This window comes from Mytilus edulis, chromosome 13, assembly GCF_963676685.1.
Source record: "Mytilus edulis chromosome 13, xbMytEdul2.2, whole genome shotgun sequence".
NCBI classification, from domain to species: Eukaryota; Metazoa; Mollusca; class Bivalvia; order Mytilida; family Mytilidae; genus Mytilus; species Mytilus edulis.
In genome coordinates, this window is record NC_092356.1 from 39,156,024 (window position 1) to 39,176,111 (window position 20,088).

The following is a 20,088-nucleotide window of genomic DNA, read 5'->3' on the forward strand; positions in this document are numbered from 1 at the left end:
CTGATAAATGACTGAAATTTTCAGTACTGTAAACAACTTTTTCTCAACATTACTGAAAATGATATAAAAATTTATGTACTGAATAGTGATGTTTCCTAAAAGTACTGTTTATATAGCGGCATTTAATGTACTGATTAGTAATGTTTCCTAAAAGTACTGTTTATATAGCGGCATTTAATGTACTGAATAGTGATGTTTCCTAAAAGTACTGTTTATATAGCGGCATTTAATGTACTGATTAGTAATGTTTCCTAAAAGTACTGTTTATATAGCGGCATTTAATGTACTGATTAGTAATGTTTCCTAAAAGTACTGTTTATATAGCGGCATTTAATGTACTGATTAGTAATGTTTCATAAAAGTACTGTTTTTATAGCGGCATTTAATGTACATGTAAACGCTAGTCAAATTGTTGGTAGTGTACTGTAATGTTACAAATTTATAATTTCATACCTTTGAAAATCTGGTGGAATACAAAACTATTTTCTTTATTGAAAGCAAACAATTGTCAAACAAGCGTGTTATTGACAATATAAGACTTCCTGACGTAAAATTGACATCAAACAGGTACAAATCTTTAATTCTGGATCTGTTGTTTTTATATTATTAGCCTTTCGGTGGGTCTTCTAAATTTGAACTTCGACTATGGTGACTGACACGCTTTCTTTATTTTGAAGAACCCCTTGTAACAACTCTCTGAGGGATCCGTAGTTGGCCTGTTGCATGGAAAAATGTCTACCCCTTTCTATTATGCCATTCTTTTCTAATGGATGACTAAATTTAAAGCTCTATATCCGTGTCGAGCCCATACCTTGCAGAATTTGTAGATTTGTTCTGACATTAAGTTAACAATAACCAATACAATTAACTACAGTGTACAGCCGTTACAACTTTATTGGGTTAACGAATGATGTTTTTTTTAGCATTACCCAGTAACCGTTTAGCCTGTTGAAATAAATAATGCCCTTATAAATTTGGTTAACAAAGTTAGAGCAAACATTAGTATGTATCAACTGTTTGTGAACAACAAAGTACAGATTTTATTTGACAATAGACATAGACGTGACTATTTGTAATCTGTCTATACATCGCCTACTGCATAGTTTGAAATCATCTGGCACAAAATGATTAAAAAACGTGACAAGTCCACATGATATTCAGGACCAGACAAAATACTGAATATCATAACCTATTTCAGTGCCAGCATTTCAGATGTTACAAAACCTACATATATTCAATGATTTCTTTAACACCTTAAAGTTTTTGACCTATACCAAGACTCAATAACCAAACATTAATGTCACGAAAATAGTTAAATGTTCTACATAGAAACAAAAGACATATAGTTACTAATAAGGTAATTATATGTCAACAATTTGGAATTTAATACATCGATTTTTTACAAACAACAATCTTTTTGTAGCCTTTTTTAACATATCTTTTTGCAAATATCATTGAATGCATTATACTGTTACCTTGTTAAATGATATCATTGTGAGCTAGATGTTGCGATTATTTTAAAAACAAATACATTCATCTAGCTAGTGGGTTTATTGTCTAGCTATTAGAACTTTGGCTGAAAGTACAATTTCTACAGTCCTGTTGGATCAAATATGATAGTTATTGAGATCCTTTTTATTCTACAATACAATTGTGACAAAGTGAGTTCAATGTTATGGAATTTGATGCGACTGTCATACAAGTGAGAGGTTTAGCTAGCTATAAAACCAGGTTCAATCCACCATTTTCTACATTAGAAAATGCCTGTACCAAGTCAGGAATATGACACTTGTTATCCACTCGTTTGATGCGTTTGGACTTTTGATTTTGCCTTTTGCTTTTGGACTTTCCTTTTTGAAATTTCCTCGGAGTGCAGTGTTTTTGTGTTTTTACTTTTCACTAGTGGAAATAACATTTTCTGTTGTGTTCTGCTGTAGTTATAACAAATCAGAATATGAACCCAAATATATACTCGTGTAAAGCATAAGCAACTACCAAACGATTTTAAGATATAATACTCAAATCTTTGGGGTCGTCTGTTTCATTTTTTACTCAAACATATACATTGTGGGGGTTTGGGTGCAATGGAAATTTGGGGAGTTAAAAGGTTGTGTTTATATAATGATACTTCAATGTACTAGTGCTCTACATTTAAAAAGCATTATGTCCAAAAGGGCAAGTATGATCATCATCATTCCCTTTCATATGTTTCGAATAAATCTGTTTTGATATTTTTTATTATTTTCTAAGACTTTGCGACACAAAATAAATAAAACACACGTCTTTGCGTCACAAAGTAAATAGAACACACAGTGGTTTTTATTATTTCGTACTAGGTTTTCATTTCAATTATTATATTGTTTCAAAATATTAACTTTAGTAGGCTCATTAAACACTGCAAAAGTACATTATCTTTATGCAAATATCACTTAAGCTATATAACTCTATTTACTTCTTAAATGAAGCACTTTTCAAGTAATTCTAAAGTTTTTGACACCAATCCAGTTATCATATTGTGGTCAGTGACCTTTGGTTATAAAAGATCTTGACCAGCCTTTGAACAACAATTAATGATAGCGCTATTATTCGTTATAGAGAAATACAACGTATCTTTTTCATAGTGTGGTATAAAATATTAAAACATGCGCGAGTAATTCGCTCTGATTACATATACCAAAGAGACTGGGACAAAAGTTGATATCAACCAACTATGAAGCGTGCGAGGTGACATCTAGATTCCCTTTTCAAATAAAACATTCACAATAAATAAACCACTATAGAAAGCACTCATTCGTTCTCATTAAAAAAAAACCAAACAATGACCCACAGGCTTGAAACAATCAAATTAAATATGTTGCACAGAATGACATGATGGCGAGCCCAATTTGTGATAATGGTATTAAAGCAATGCAACAAATTGTTAAAAAGATCATAAATCAAATCGAGAACCAACACAGTTTTAAAGAAATATATAACAAATGACAAGTTATACCAACCCAAATATAGTCTACTCAGTTTTGAAGCTAGTTATAATGGAAGATAGATGATATTTTCCAACGAGAGGATATTTCTAACCTTATGTTGTAATAAAGTATACAATTAAATGGCAGGTAGGCAGATAAACTTACTTCAGTGTTGAGCAAATGGCTTAGAATTGAAATAGTATGCCAGCACCTACTTTACTTAAGTTCTTGACAAGTTTAGGCTATTAAAAGTTTAATATAATTGTATGAATTGAAAAACTTGAAAAAGTTATAAGACTGGTTGTACAATTTTTAATTTTAATCTTAAAATATAAAAACGTAACAAAAAAACGACGAGTATAATACAATCGATATCATTTAAAAAAAAGGAATATTTTCATCATTATCATGAATACAAAATATTTTTTGTATTATTAAAAAAGTTTTACGAAAAGAATAAATGATAATGGTGTTGTTTGTTGCTCTTTTGGTTTTCATGGAAAAAGTAGTTATAAGGAATATATAAATGAATAATTATATATGCCTGAAACGTATGCGGCAGTTCAAGTTAGATCACACAAGAACTGATAAACATAATTTTAGTTTCCTTTTAATTACGCAACAATTCGTTGATGAGAGAGGTGTAGGATGTCAATAAGGCAGTAACCGCAAAAAGAGACATTTTAAGTGATGCAATTGGTCTTAAAAGATAGACATGCGTCTACACAATACTTCATGTCAAGTTCCAAATCTAGAAAAAATGTGACGACTCCAGCAAAATCCTCTGCATTACAAACAAATCGAGGTTCCTAACTTGAGACTCCTACGTCCACTTGTGACCTACTAGGGCGGATCCAGCTATTTAAAGATAGGGAGGGGGCAACCATATGTCTTCATTCAAAAGCATTGATCATCAAAAAAGGGTTTTTTCAATACCCGGATCCCTTCCCCTGAATCCGCCACAATATACTTTGCTTGTAAAGGAAAATTTATTTGTGTATCGAATCACATTGAATCAAATTTTATGAAATTGGTGTTGATAGGTGACGCCTTGTTAAATTTCGGTCGATTAAAGAAGCAATTTAAACTTCCAATGTCACAAAAATGTTAATTATGTTTTGAAATGTATCAGTTTTTAAATCTAAAAGATGAACAATAAGATAACCTTTGAACAGTTCTCAAGATTTTGTATAGATCGATATAACGTTATTTAATTAGCATAATTTTTATACAATGCATATATTAAAGAAACTTTGAATTTCAAACTCTGCTTATTTGTCTAGTTTACAATAATTGAGTGAAATAAAATCAAAATGGCAAGTAAACAAACAAAAAAAGTTCTACAACACCAAAGGTATAGCCAGTTTCTACTTGAAAAAAAGATACCCCCTATCATAATAAGGCACGTATAAAATAACCAAACATACAAGCTAAGCATCTTAGAGAACAAACGATGTTACCTTATATGCACTTCAAAAAAAGAAAAACGTTAAATGTTTGTCTGCTTTTATATTTACAATTTAACTGTAAGTAATAAAGGAGCCCATAAAACAAGAGTATGAACAGGTTATTTTCTACAACCATCAAGTTTATATATACAACTTTTCGTTTTATCTAATCAACAGTAAATTCGTTTGGTACTAACTTTGTATATTAAAACTACCAGTTTATAAAGAACGCGAGCTTGAATAAACCTATGAAGTAAAGTCTTTAGTATTTATCTACAGAAGGCGTTGCTCTATTGGAGAGGGATTAGACCCACAATACAAATATCTATCTATCTCTAAAGGGGGTATCTTCACTTATTGAAATGTGTTGTCATCTTCAGAAAATTAAAAATGTTATATTTGATGTTATTGAGAAAAATAAAAAGTTTGTGAAAGGGCTTCATGCTGTGTTAATTCATTCAAAAGAAGTAAAAACCGTATGAACATGTGCATTTCAATGGAAAAAAAATTATGTCTACAAAATTCGAGTGTCTTTTTTTTACATTATTTCCCCCTTCTAATAAGGTATCAGGGTTTTTTCCAGCATTTTCACGACACTGAATTATAAATTTTGGACAATAGATGCGATACATTCAAATAAAACCAAGGTTGCCAACGTTTGTAAGAAAACCACACATTTTCCCATGCCATAGAGTAATAAATCAAAGATCGGCGACAAGATGTTGAAAATGCTTTTTTAATACATCAACCTTTGCCAAAGGGGTATTATAAGTAACCGAACAGTTATATTTTAATTAAAGAATCCTGAACAATAGGTTTTAAACATTAAATGAAACATTTAGAACGACGCGTGTCGAAAAACGAACCGCATCGACATTAAAACCGACATACTGACCTGCAAGGAAATAAATGGACTAAATGACGGACACACACACAAGGAAACAAAAATGTACAAAGTTTGTGCATTTATATTGCCCTCAGTTGGTAAAAAATAAAAACACATGGTGACAATTACCCACATTTTTCGAATTAAACTAAAAAAGGTTGGGGGCACATGTTGATCTTGTAAGACGGTGCGCATATGTTCATGTTGTAGGGGCTTATAGATGGTGCGCAAATGTTGATATCGTCAGAGCATAGACAGTGCGCAAATTGTGATATCTTACGAAGTAAGACGGCGCACAAATGTTCATACCGTAAGACTGCATGTGTCAATGTTTACAAATTTAGGTAATGCGCAAATCTTCATATCGGGAGACGGTGCGCAAATGTTCGTATCGTAAGACTCTGCGCACTATGATCGGTTCATACCCGGCAACCTATGGGTTACAATGTAGCTTGTTAGTTTAGAATTTGTAAATTAAATCTTTCAGAGAACTACTTTTTTTTTAATTTAAGATCCGAATGTTCTTCAATGAAAATTTTTACAATTTCAGTAACATAATTTTACATTGGTATGTTTAATATGCAGAATGGTGTCACGATTATCTTCAAAGGTAATACATAGTAACCTTATCTATCAAATGTGTTCAATAAGCATTGACGCAAGTTATACTAAACTGCTATACTCGACCAGGGAACTCCAACAAGACCCAAGAATCAATGTGCTTTGGTATGTCTATTAAGTGAATCCTTGTACTTTGGTAGTATAATTGTCAATATAAAACAAAACTGTAAAAGTTAATGTTCGACTTCAATTCTTCTTGCTTTATTTCTAATTTCGACATTCTATACATGAATAAAATTGGAATTTGTCAATATTTTTGTATCTAATTAAATGAAGGACAAAATAAATATGGACCGAGCTTTCAATTTATGAAAAGAAATCCTTGTAAAGAATAAATGGTTGATTAAAGTTGCAAGGTTTAAGTCGTAAGTACACGGTTTTATCAATAGATAGATGTCATATCATTGACAGTTATATTGTTAATGGATTTACTCTGCAGGGGGACAAAGTGAGAATCCAACAGAATCAAAACTAAAAATATTTACATTCAAATTATCTTCTTTCAGAATTCTAAAAACTGGAATTAAAAGGATATAAAAGATGTCTTTTTGGTTTTGTCGTGTTGGTTTTTTTGTTGATTTTTCATTGACCTATAGCCCACATTTTAGTTTTTCGTAAATCTTAATCTAATTTTCGTAAGAAATCGTTTTTGCTTACATATTTCGAAGTTTGTACAATTGTAGTTAACATTACTTTAATTCAAAATAAAGAAAATTTGAATAATATCCGAGAAATGTGTGTGCTTAAACTTACATTAGAATAAAAATGTCTATTTGAAAAAAATAATTGAAAGCCAACCACCCTACCCTAGAAGTTTGGGCAAATTACGGCGACCGAGAAAAAGACAAAACACAAGACTATTCATAATAAAAATAATTTTTGATGAAATTAAAATTTATGATGCTTTTACTTCGCTGATTTGGTAAACCTGTCGTTATTGGTCTCGTATTCGAAATTTCGAAATTTTTAAATGCACTTTGCGACTGATATATATTTATTCAGCCTGAATACAGACGAATGAAATTGATTAAAATATCAATATACTTGAAAACCACTTATATTATAACAGAAAAGACAATTTAATAACGTTTACATGCATACATATGATTATTTTATTAGGTAAAAATGCACAACATCAAATATCTCATATACTTTATAGATCACTATATTACGTAAACACTTCAATGCACACTTACCTAATTGAATGTTTTATGTATGAAATAAATGGTATACAATATAAATGTCTGAGAATGATAAGTTCAAACGGTTAAATTTACTAAAATTGCTCAGCTTCTTATCGATATAGATACACAAAATCATATTCGCTAGCCAAGGGTTACGAGAGGGGACAGGATTGTTACCCTTGCCTTGTGAAGATGACACAGAGTAGACCCTTGAGTTGCTGACCCTTTTTCTTTGATGGGTCTTTTTCATTAAAAAGGTAAAGACGGTTTGTAATTTATAACACAGAATTACTGCACACACTTGGTAACACCAAAAGAAAAGGACATCGCTTTTATTGCTGTTCTTCATCTGAATATTTACCGTCCAATCAATCAATAACTAAGTAACTTGCAGTTAATGTTTTGAACAAAAATAATTTTAAAAAATGTAAAGAACTTGCAGAAGGAAAAAAATTAAAAAAAAATTACATAAAATTCCGCAGTAAACTTAATTGAGCAATTTGGAACCATTTTCTGTATCAGAAGTTGAACTGGTGCCCGTTTATTTGCTATAAAAGTTTGAATTGAGATTATTTATAAACACGTATATGACTTTTTATCCTGCAATTTATAACTTTTGGTAAAGTAATACAATTTCATGATTGAAAAAAGATGAAAGCAAAACAAGCACATAACATATTGACTTGAAATATGACAGTTCTTTTATCTCTACAGATAACACTTTCAAAACAACAATAAATATGTAACTTAATACATTTAAACGGTAACTGCTGTGTTGTTTTATTTTCTAGTCAAAGAAACTTTAAAAGTTATTTTTTGCGTCGCAATACTTTAAAATGTAATTTGTTACAAATAAGTGGACATAAGGGGGATATGTTGTATGTCATCCATAGATAAGTCAAGAGACTACAATCCAGAGACAAAACAAAATCAAGAAATGTTATTCTTGATAAGAAGACTTAAAGTTTTTAGAACGTACAAAATTATTCAATACAGGAAAACACTTAACTTTATAACACTGGAATAATTGACAAGGAAAACATAGGTACTTATAAAACAATAAATACTGAAAACATATACATATAGTCTATTTGACTTGTTGATAATAAATTATACCGACTATACCACGGTGGGTATGGTTGTCCTGCGAGAGAACGTACTGTGCTGGTGATTTGGTCCTGTCAGGTGCTGGTGGGTCCTGATTCTGTGCTGGTGGGTTTGTTTACATTGTATCAGAACGGCAATAAAACGACTGTTTTGTTGCTTAATTTTTCTCTGATGCGTCATAAGTACTATGCAAAGTATATTACAACAATATTATATTGCAAAAGTCGTACAAGTTCGTTAAACGGAATTGTCCTGACGCTGTGCTGGTGATAAGAAAAACGGTCCTGGTACTGTGCTCCAATGTCCTGGTTCTGTGCCTTTATATTTTAGTTAAAAGAAGCATATATTCAAGATCATTGATGCTGCATAGTTATTGACTAATTAACTGTTGTCTGCTTTCTTGAAATTGACATTGTTGTGAATCTGTTTACTGTTATTATGAGAGAAAAAATACACCTATTTTTTTTTTTTTTTTTTAAATTAACTGTAATTTTATTTATTGGCCTGTTGATGGAACCCTTCTTGTCCCTTTTAAGATAAGAAAATATGTTAACGATTCTCGGGATTACGATCATTTTGCAAGATTACCAAAATACGTTGTAATTTATACAATACTTATATAATGCAGATGATGTGGTATGTTTGTTGTCAATGGAAAAATTTCCGTAAGAAATCAAAGAAAGTATGTGTTAACAACCATACGTCATCGTACGACCTTCAACAATAACCGATAAAATAAAAATGTAAAAGGTTTTGCATAAAAATGGAGAGCAAAAATATAGAACAAAGGACTTACTGAGCGTTTGAATCATATGTCTTTAGCAGCTTTAAACACATTTGTTTGTGAACAATTGAGTGCTGACTATAAGAAAGACAATAGTATTGCGGGTTTGCTTGTTTTGGGGGTTTTTTTCGGGGGGGGGGGAGGGGGGATGGGGGATAAGTTAAAGCGAGGTTACAGTGAAAGTTTTAAGCTTGGAATAGTTTCCCGTAAGATTTAAAAGTTGTATTTTAAAAGAAAAATGTATCTTATAGCTATTAAGAATCACTTGCTGTATCTGTAAGATATTTTCAACATTTTTTTTTGTCTGAAGGGTTATCAGGTATTTTTTTTTCGAAAACCTAGTACACACTAACAAAACTAAGATTTCTTAGCTTTTTCATTTCAAAATTCCAAAATAGCTATGAGGTCATTTTTAGGTAAGTTAAAGTACAATCCTTTCGAAGTAGCCTGGTCCTACAGACAGAAAGATGTGTCATTTGTCGGACTAGTCTACTCTTAAAGTAGGGTAGTTTACATAACTTACAATGACTTTTCTGTTCAGCAAGCAAGATAACCAAAGTAATCCCTTTGTCTACACACTCATTGAAATTGGCTGTAATATTGCAAAAGTTCAAGCGATAGGGGCAAACTTACCGAGTAAAAAAAATCAAAATGTCTATCTACCTTGCACATTTTAGAAAATTCAGATCAGATAACGAAACTGGGTCCAGCAACATTTATAAGCAATTTAAGATTTTGACCCTCACAGTTTCCATTCACCACAAATATTCTCGTTACAACGAATCATTTAAATACAAAAATACGAGTTGCAGCCTTTGGTTATCTATTTTAAAATAATTGTATACGGATAAAGATATGAAAGGCAGCAGGGTCACCTGGGTGAGGAGTCCATGTCATCTGAAATAAATGCTAAGCATATATCTAGATAGCGACAGATAACCATGACATTAAAAAACTCTCTTCTTTTCGATTTTTTTCGAACAAATTGACACATAAAATGAATTATATAGTACTGTGGAATTTTTAACTTGTGTTCAATTCATTGGTTACACCTTTTACTAGAATAACAATCCTGTCAAGTATGAGCTGGGTAAAATATTTCAGAAAAGAAGATGGAAATGTGAAAGTTTCGGTGCGTCAGGTGCAACAGCATACGAACAGCTAACATGCCTCGTCAGGGTGGAAGCTAAAAAGTCCACGAAAATTTGATTTAAAACCTTTATTCGTTCCAACAAAGTTAATGATATTTTGTTGAGGATTTAACCATCTACGACAACAAGATTTTTTTTTTTAGAATTTACAGCTCTTCTATAAATACATGCAAAGCAAACCTTCAACGGTTTAAATTGCTTGCTATGATTGTTTTGGATGGTTGTAAACGACAGGTAAGTAGTATGTTTACTATATACTAGAATTTGTTTGGACAATAAACATTAACTTCAATTCCTGTCAGTTTGTATTTGTCCAATCAAATCCCAGTATGTATTGAAACTCCGCCTACCTATTGTTTGAAAATATCCTTGGAGCAAACATAGCAAGCAAGTCAATCAAAGTTATTTTTTGCATGCTTTTAAAGAAGAGTTTTACTATATAATGCAAAGAAGCGTTTAAGTCTTTCGCCAAAAAATACTATCAATTTCTTTTTGTCCTATGTAAACTTCCGTACCATTTCCTTCCATTCATGATCATTAAATTGAACTGTAAAATATTTCTTGGTACCTTCTTAATTCCTTTATAAGTCTTATGTAAACATAATTATGACAATAACTTTTGTGAGCACAAGATTCACTGCACACTTTTAATTAAAGTTCTGCTTAATCAAACATTAAAATATGAACTTAAGTTTTGAGACTTTTTTAATCGACACGATTGGGATTTTTGCATATGAGAACATGCTTTATCTATTAGTTGAAAATGCGGCTTTGAACTAGCTTTTAGTACCTGTGAGCATTTGTTGTTCAATAATGTGTGTCTTTGTGTTAAATTGTTGTGTTGCTACACCACTGTAACAATGATGGAGGAAATGGGGGGGGGGGGGGGTGAGTAAGTGGGGAGGGGTATGCGGAGCGCTAACAAACATGTCTATGCAGCATGGGCTTTGATCATTGTTGAAGCATCAATGTAAGGGGCATTTAATATCTTAATAAAACTATTTTTATTTCAGATAGTATATTATTGTTATCTGATATTGGACGAAAGAGGTTGCCCTGTTATGTAATTGTGTAATATAAGTAACGATCATTTGAAAACACATATTAAACAGCCAAATGGATGCACAAGAGCTAAAATAGGAGTCATAGATCCTATTGACAATAATTATCTGCCCAATTTTATTGATTTTGTAACATTTGTTTCAAATATGAGCAACTTCTTATCCAAAATCACCAGCACCGTATCAGGACCCACCAGCACAATGACAGGACCCACCAGCACAGTATCAGGACATGAATAAATTGAAAAAATGCTAAATTTTAATAAATTGCAATGTTTTTTCACAAAATAGTTTTGTCGTGTGGATTGCGGTATAGAAAGCGGACTCTATGAGCATTTTTGTTTTATTTTTTCAGTTCGAGATTTTCTGAAAATGAGCATTTTTGTGTTACGCTTACTGAAACAGTTTAGAGGGTCAACTTTTTAATGCTTTACATATCAACCCATAAGAAACAAAATTGAAAAATCTCAACTGTTTTTTTCAATTTTTTATGAGTGAAAACGTCAAAAATCATCATTTTCGTCTTTGTTTACATTTTTTCATTGATCACCAGCACCCGTCAGGACCGAATCACCAGCACAGAACATTCTCTCGCAGGACAACCATACCCACCGTGTATACGAATGTACTTTATAGAGTTTAATTCATTTTAACAGTGCAAGAAGGTACGCTCTTGGTGTTTTTTTTAATACACGAGGCATAACCCCTGTATATACATTTTAATAAACAAAAGCGAAAAGCACTATAGATCCCTGACTTGATGGATTAACTTCATTTCAGATGATTGCTTACAGTTTGAAACTTATACAAATACATCACTGTCCCATATTGAACAGAACCCCTCACTGAAAATACCTGTTCCAAATAATGTGCCTGTAGTCCATAATTTTATATATAATAGGTTTGTCGTTCATTCTTGTTTACATGGATTGATGCTTTAGTGGTCTTATTTCAACTTTTCCTAATGACTAGAACCTTTTGTTGATTACTCCCCTCGTTAAAAGTTTGAAGGTAACGTTTGTAATTTCACTCTTTCAGGAATACATGTAGTTGTCTTGTTTGTTTGTTCCACATCTCTCTATTTCTTTAATGCGTATAAGAACTATTTGGCTATAACGGCAAATCACCGGCATTTTATCGTCTATTTATGAAATACATTGTTCCAATTCTTAACTTGGTCCTGAAAGAAGCAACACGCTTATTTGTACTTCACTTTTGGGAAATAAATAATTTCATTTGGAATAATTATTCAAATATGCAATTTGATACAATTCTCCAAAACAAAGGAAGAAAAGCTTTGTTTTTAATAAAACTCTGTTAATGAATGATTTAAGAAAGGTGTTCAAAAGACAACAAATGTGTGTTTGTGTGTGAATATTTATGGATTGCATTCATTGAACATTTTTCTTTTGATTCGGATTAATCTTACCAATTTCAAGTATCGGTGAAGTTTTTGTAACAGATAATATTGAACATTTATGACTTTTAAATCTGCCTATTGAAATTTGATTTATAAGTACCCACGTAAAGACACATATTATCTAACCAATTTTAATACTTGGTTACTAAATAACCAAGCAATAATGCAATTTATAAAATCATTTTAAACTAATAAATATTTTGGACAAACAACTTGTAGAAGTTCGTGGTTTTAAATCGATCAAGATTGATAGTATTTTAATTTATATTTTTTAATAATGCAACTTCTATTGGTGATTGTTCACAGTGGGCGAGTGGTATAAGAAGTTCATCTACAGTATCATTAGCCTGTTAGCGTTGAGTTTGTTGGTTTGAACTCTGCAAGTGCAGAAGTGTTCCTACTACAAACTCAAAAAGCTTGATAAGTTTTTCTAATTTGTCAATTCGAGGCTCTTGTCATACCACTGCTTTTTATTTCACTGTATCTCTGAAATTATAAATGCTTTGCATCGGTTTTCGATAATCAGATGTAGTTCGACTTCTAAATGCATATTACATTTCTTTCAACTCAAAAACATTGTCCAGTTTAGCAAGTTAGATTCCGGTTATTTTACAAATAGCTTAACTTTAACCTATAATGGTTTACTTTTTAAATTGTTATTTGTATGGAGAGTTGTCTCATTGGCACTCACACCACATCATCCTATATCTATTAACATCATAGAATGTTGTAACTAATTTATATTTGTATATGTAAGAACTCAAATATATATCCAGATTGATAGGGGATTAAATGTACATGCATATCCTTTTTCAAATGCATGTTCCGAATATTAAACATTGTATAAAATTGAGAATGGAAATAGGAAAGTGTCAAAGAAACAACAACCCGACCAAAGAGCCAAAAACAACCGAAGGCCCCAAATTGGTCTACAATACAGCGAGAAATTCCCGCATCCGAAGGCGTGTTTCAGCTGCACCCTAGGTAAAAATGTGTACTTGTCCAGTGATGATGTTGGCCATACTTAACTCTTCTTTGCTTCCTCAAATTTTATCCTCACATTTGCTAAAGTATATCAGTACATTTTTCTATCGTGTGAGTGTTAAGAAACCCGAAATAATTCATATCTTGCATGAGTTTTTTTACCAAGTTTTATTTTATTTCTTACAGCGGTTCAATTATCCAGAGAAGATAACAGACATCTTGCTTGAAGACGAGACTCTAACATTGTGGCGACCGGCCATTACCACAACGCAGTATTGTCTGATTCCGGAGTCGATCTTAGAGGAACACTGGCCAAATATACTCCAAGTTTATTATACAAAATTTGACTGTGTCAGCAGTGTTATGCCTTTTGATGATGCGATCAAAATCATTGCTCATCAGTCAACTACTATTTTGCCTACACAAGATTACTCAGTACTTCGAGACTTTCCTAGAATTCGGGGTTTATGGTACAAACCCGACAAATCCGAAAACATTGGATTAACGGATGAATCCAGAATTGGAAACGTGAAATTCTCATTTTCATTTCCAAAATCGGAGAAAGAAAATTTGCTTAGTCAGTTAAATATGTATTATCTTGAAGTTATGGATTACCAATCTGAACACAAATCTGTCTCCAGATTTCTTCTGACTAAAAGTAAATACAACAATCTACCTCTATACGACGTTCACAAACCAGGAGGTCCTATTTATGTGAGAAAGAATGAAACATTAGAAGGAATTACAGAATCCTACTTTTTCCTGAAAACATGTAGAAATTTCCAGGGAAAAATAGTCGATCACATTGTTGAGTTCATGCTTGAGGAGGATCCTTGGCCCCTCTGTCAACTATCAACTACATCGCATATCCCCTTTAAAAAACCAGAGGAGTTCATAAATTTTGATAGCCGGGATTTTGGCCGTCTTCATACTGGTTACCTTGGAGCAAACTGGGACAGAGCGATGGCAGGAATGTTTGTATGGGCTCTTCAGTCTAAAGTACCATGGCTGGTGTATGAAAGATTACACGAGAATATAAAAAGTACCGTAAACTTAGTGGCATGCGAAGCCCCCTTAGAGGAAATCTTTACGGCATCTGCGCCTATACTGTGTAAGAGATTGCTAGATCTCCTAGTTGAACTTTATCCATTTATTGCTAAATGTCACAATGATCAAGACTTAGCTGAACTTTTACAATTGTTCAAAACAATTCACATGTGTGATGATCAATGCATAATGGTCAGTTTAAAGTATGTGGACATACCTATATCAAGGATTTTGAATTCGTACCTAGCTCTATTAGAAAAAGTGATCGCATCGTGCTCTTTTTCTTTGAAACAAGCTGTGATTTCTACGCTGCTTCCGTGGTCAATACTGGCGTACCATTACTATGACCACAAGATTGACAGTTGTAGAAAAATGGTAGCTTTCATCAGTCAAATTGATGAATTGAGTTGCAAACTTTTACCAGGGAACGGGGAAACACGTGACTTCCTTCATTCAGCGTCAACCGATCTTACAGGAAGAACTTCCGGTTTTGCTTCCATGTCGTCATATTATGACGAAGATGAGGACGAATCTTTAAGATATTTGCCATCATGACCAACTCACTTGTTTCATTTGCTGTGAGTGTCAAAAAAAATGATAATCCGAGGGCTATTTCTAAACAAAAGATTCTTTTGTAGAAAATAAGAAGTTCCAAAGGCTAGACATGCCAAAGAAACCGCAAACTGTTATACTGTTTAGTTCAACTTAAATTTCATTGACGGATCCAGGTGTGTGTGGGGGGGGGGGCGGCTTCCAGGGGTTAGAACCCCCTTTTTTGGACGAACAATGCATTTGAATTGGGACATGTAGTTGGATCCCCCTTTGTTCTGGCCTTTTTTAAATGGCTGGATCCGCCCCTGAATTTGTATATTGAAAATAAATATATTATTGAAAGATAAAAATACAATTTTACACAGTGTACAATACTGAGCTGAACCGAGAATAACATCATCGTTTCAAATTTAACCTTTATCTATCAAACTAGTCTGAAATCAATCTAAATTTAGCCCAAAAAGAGAGAGATTTGACATCGTTTGAAACACATTTATGATTCTGGTTAGGCATATCTCATCATGTCTTTTAAATTCTTTAAACATTCAATTGATACTAAATTTGAACCACTTTGATGCTAAAATGTACAACAACTTATGCTGCTGACATAATATTGCGGAGTTTGATGTCGTGTTTCAAACGAAAGGTCAACATATATTTCATACCTTTTGGTTCTTTTTCATACATATTTTGGATATTGGTCGAATAGCACTACTCTTGCTTAGAAAAACTTAGAAAACTGTAATGGTTTTTTTCACATTGAGTAAAAAATGCTTTAAGCTGTAAAGATTACAGAGGTCAATTAATTGACCTCAACACGAGTTATCGCATCCATTCTTTTAAGTTTGCTGAAACATTGAAACTAAACACATATCAAGCTGTCCATAGTCAAATAAATAAGAGCATTCATGACCCTATCATTTATTACGAATAATTAATATCAAACATGAAAATTATAGCTGTTCTCAAGAGATTTGTCATTGCTTAATAAAATAATATGTCAGGAGAGATAACTCTAATTTACTGTTGTAATTGAAGTTTAACTAACTGTGTTGTCGCATTTGATGAGTATTTGTAGGTTTATTTTCCATAGGAATGTTCAGAGCCAAAAAATGTGAATAAAAATATATACAATGGTAGCTTTATGGCAAGAGGTAATATTATCAAATCATCGGGCGTTCAAAGTAAAATTGAGAAAGGAAATGGGGAATGTGTCAAAGCCACAACAACCCGACCATAGAGCATACAATAGCCGAAGGCCACCAATGAGTCTTCAATATAGCGAGAAACTCCCGCACCTGGAGGCGTCATTCGGCTGGCCCCTTAAAAAATACTAGCTCAGTGATAATGGACGTCATACTAAACTCCGAATTAAACACAAGAAACTAAAATTAAAAATCACAAGACTAACAAAGGCCAGAGGCTCCTGACTTGGGACAGGCGCAAAATTGCGGCGGGGTTAAACATATTTCAAAGTGTACGTATTTAAACTGTAATAAAAATTTGAGAAAGGGAAAATAAAAAAAATTGGTATATAAATGGACATTTTCAACAATAAAACCAGATACCTTGATGCTGTACTTATTGTTGATAATACTTTATTCAACAAGCTGAATGAATTTATCCCAACGAACATTGACGATATGAGTAAATAATGTCCCAATTTTTAAAGTGTTTGTACAAAATGGGAAAACTGAAACTAAAATGCACAAGAGAGACGATACACATGAAACATCACAAATTTCCCGTCTTTCAGTTCCTCTTGCTGCATCAGATAACGTGTACATTTCACAACTGATGTGGTTTTCCAAATATTTTATCACGAAGCTGACTTTAATGAGGGTTTTCCTGTATTAACAAGAAAAATGACTTTATACAGGGTAACAGCTACCACTGACTTTTATAATTATACAAACATTATTCGCGTATTGATATCTTATTTGCGTGGGTTTTTTTTTCACCTACTATTGCAATATCGTAAAAACATTGTCAACTCAAGTTAAATATAAAAAATGATATACATGTATATATATTTACAATTCAAAAAGATTTTACATTTTTTAAAAGAAAGAGTTATAGGCATTATTTCCAACTTATCCAGTAGAATGATATACTCACTGATACTGGCCGATTTAAATTGGTTATAGAAAGCAGCATTTCTATACGATTACTTGATTATCGTAAGAAACAAACGAGTGAAAGTATTGGACAAAAAACTTCTATTAAATTGAGAATGGAAATGGGGAATGTGTCAAAGAGACAACAAACCGACCAAAGAGCAAATAACAGCCGAAGGACACCAATGGGTCTAACTTGAGCTCCTGACCGCAAATCGGATTTAAATGTGTTCCACGTTGGTTTTTCTTCAGTGTTTAGTGAACATTTTTTCCTTTCTTCTTTTTTATTTTGGGCAAACTACAATTCCTACTTGTAGCATATTTGAAATAAGCTTGAGTCAAAATACCCAAATATTTGATTAGGTATACTGTATTAATCAGACATATCTTTGTCCATGACTACTTCGTACATGTAATATCGACAGGAAATGACGATTCAATATATTTTTTCTTAGAGTTATGCCCCTTTGAACTTCGAATTTTGGCCTAAATATACTAATGCAACAGTTTGTCATCGCAATTCCTCTGATACTACATAACAGGATTTTTATGTTACTTTGTAGACTGCAAGGAGATACTATGTAGATAAACTCATCATAGATACAAGGATTGAAATTTTATTTTTGCGCCAGACTACAAAAGACTAAACAGTGACGTTCTAATAAAAAAAATGTTAAAAAGGCCAAACGAAGAACAAAGTTGAAGAACACTGAGGACCAGAAATTCAAAATGTTTTGCCAAATACAGATAAGTCAATCTATTCCTGAGGTCGAACAGCCGTGCATATACACAAGAAAATTATTATCATTGACTTATTTAGGAGTCTATGAACTTGTGAATCTGGTGAGAATTTGTTTACCCAGTGAAATTGGGGGGGGGGGGGGGGTATATTAGCGTGTTTACTAGTGTTCTGTAATTTCAATGAATGTATACTTTACATGCAATATAAGACGACAAAAAGCATTACGGACAAAAAGCCACGGACAAAAAGCAAAAGTATCGGACAAAAAGTAATAGCGGACAACAAGCAAATTGCTGACAAAAAAAGCACCGTATCAGATGTGTTCAAAGATGAGGACTGACTAACTTCGACAAACATGGTAACTTCCGAAGCAAGGTTGTCGGGTCTCCGAACTTTCCCGAAGTCCTGCGTTTGATTGCCGAGTTTGAGCTTCGGTCCTTGCTTGGAAGTTGCAAACATGGTATACAGACATCCATTAAAACACAGAAGAGATACTTTGCCATCATCAAAAGGGGAAGATAGACGATCCATCGGATCTAAGCTGGGGATCTTAGTGTTTTATTGGTATACATCCATTAAAACAAAGAAGAGACACTTTGGCATCATCAAAAGGGAAAGATAGGCGATCCATCGGATCTCAGCTGAGGATCTTAGTGTTTTATTGGTATACATCCATTAAAACACAGAAGACATACGTTGCCGTCATCAAAAGGGAAAGATAGGCGATCCATCGGATCTCAGCTGAGGATCTTAGTGTTTAATTGGTATACATCCATTAAAACACAGAAGACATACGTTGCCGTCATCAAAAGGGAACGATAGGCGATCCATCGGATCTCAGCTGAGGATCTTAGTGTTTAATTGGTATACATCCATTAAAACACAGAAGACATACGTTGCCGTCATCAAAAGGGGAAGATAGACGATCCATCGGATCTCAGCTGAGGATCTTAGTGTTTAATTGGTATACATCCATTAAAACACAGAAGACATACTTTGCCATCATCAAAAGGGAACGATAGGCGATCCATCGGATCTCAGCTGAGGATCTTAGTGTTTAATTGGTATACATCCATTAAAACACAGAAGACATACGTTGCCGTCATCAAAAGGGGAAGATAGACGATCCATCGGATCTCAGCTGAGGATCTTAGTGTTTAATTGGTATACATCCATTAAAACACAGAAGACATACTTTGCCATCATCAAAAGGGAAAGATAGGCGATCCATCGGATCTCAGCTGAGGATCTTATTGTTTTATTGGTATACATCCATTAAAACACAGAAGACACACTTTGCCATCATCAAAAGGGAAAGATAGGCGATCCATCGGATCTCAGCTGAGAATCTTAGTATTTTATTGGTATACATCCATTAAAACACAGAAGACATACTTTGCCATAATCAAAAGGGAAAGATAGGCGATCCATCGGATCTCAGCTGAGAATCTTAGTATTTTATTGGTATACATCCATTAAAACACAGAAGAGACACTTTGGCATCATCAAAAGGGAAAGATAGGCGATCCATCGGATCTCATCTGAGGATCTTAGTGTTTAATTGGTATACATCCATTAAAACAAAGAAGAGACACTTTGGCATCATCAAAAGGGAAAGATAGGCGATCCATCGGATCTCAGCTGAGGATCTTAGTGTTTTATTGGTATACATCCATTAAAACACAGAAGACATACTTTGCCGTCATCAAAAGGGAAAGATAGGCGATCCATCGGATCTCAGCTGAGGATCTTAGTGTTTAATTGGTATACATCCATTAAAACACAGAAGACATACGTTGCCGTCATCAAAAGGGAACGATAGGCGATCCATCGGATCTCAGCTGAGGATCTTAGTGTTTAATTGGTATACATCCATTAAAACACAGAAGACATACGTTGCCGTCATCAAAAGGGGAAGATAGACGATCCATCGGATCTCAGCTGAGGATCTTAGTGTTTAATTGGTATACATCCATTAAAACACAGAAGACATACTTTGCCATCATCAAAAGGGAACGATA

At 33.2% G+C, this 20,088-nt stretch overlaps 2 protein-coding genes across 2 annotated transcripts in view; one reads left to right on the forward strand and one right to left on the reverse strand.

Moving 5' to 3' along the window:
- LOC139501038 (uncharacterized) overlaps nt 1-16,221 on the forward strand; it is a 65,746-nt gene extending 49,525 nt beyond the window's left edge. Inside the window, exon 2 of the mRNA XM_071289995.1 lies at nt 13,796-16,221. Within this exon, the coding sequence (XP_071146096.1) occupies nt 13,796-15,211 (1,416 nt within the window). The 3' untranslated portion in view covers nt 15,212-16,221. The remainder of the gene's footprint in view (nt 1-13,795) is intronic.
- LOC139501253 (uncharacterized) overlaps nt 1-20,088 on the reverse strand; it is a 599,145-nt gene that overhangs the window by 124,354 nt on the left and 454,703 nt on the right. The gene's annotated exons all lie outside the window — the stretch shown is intronic.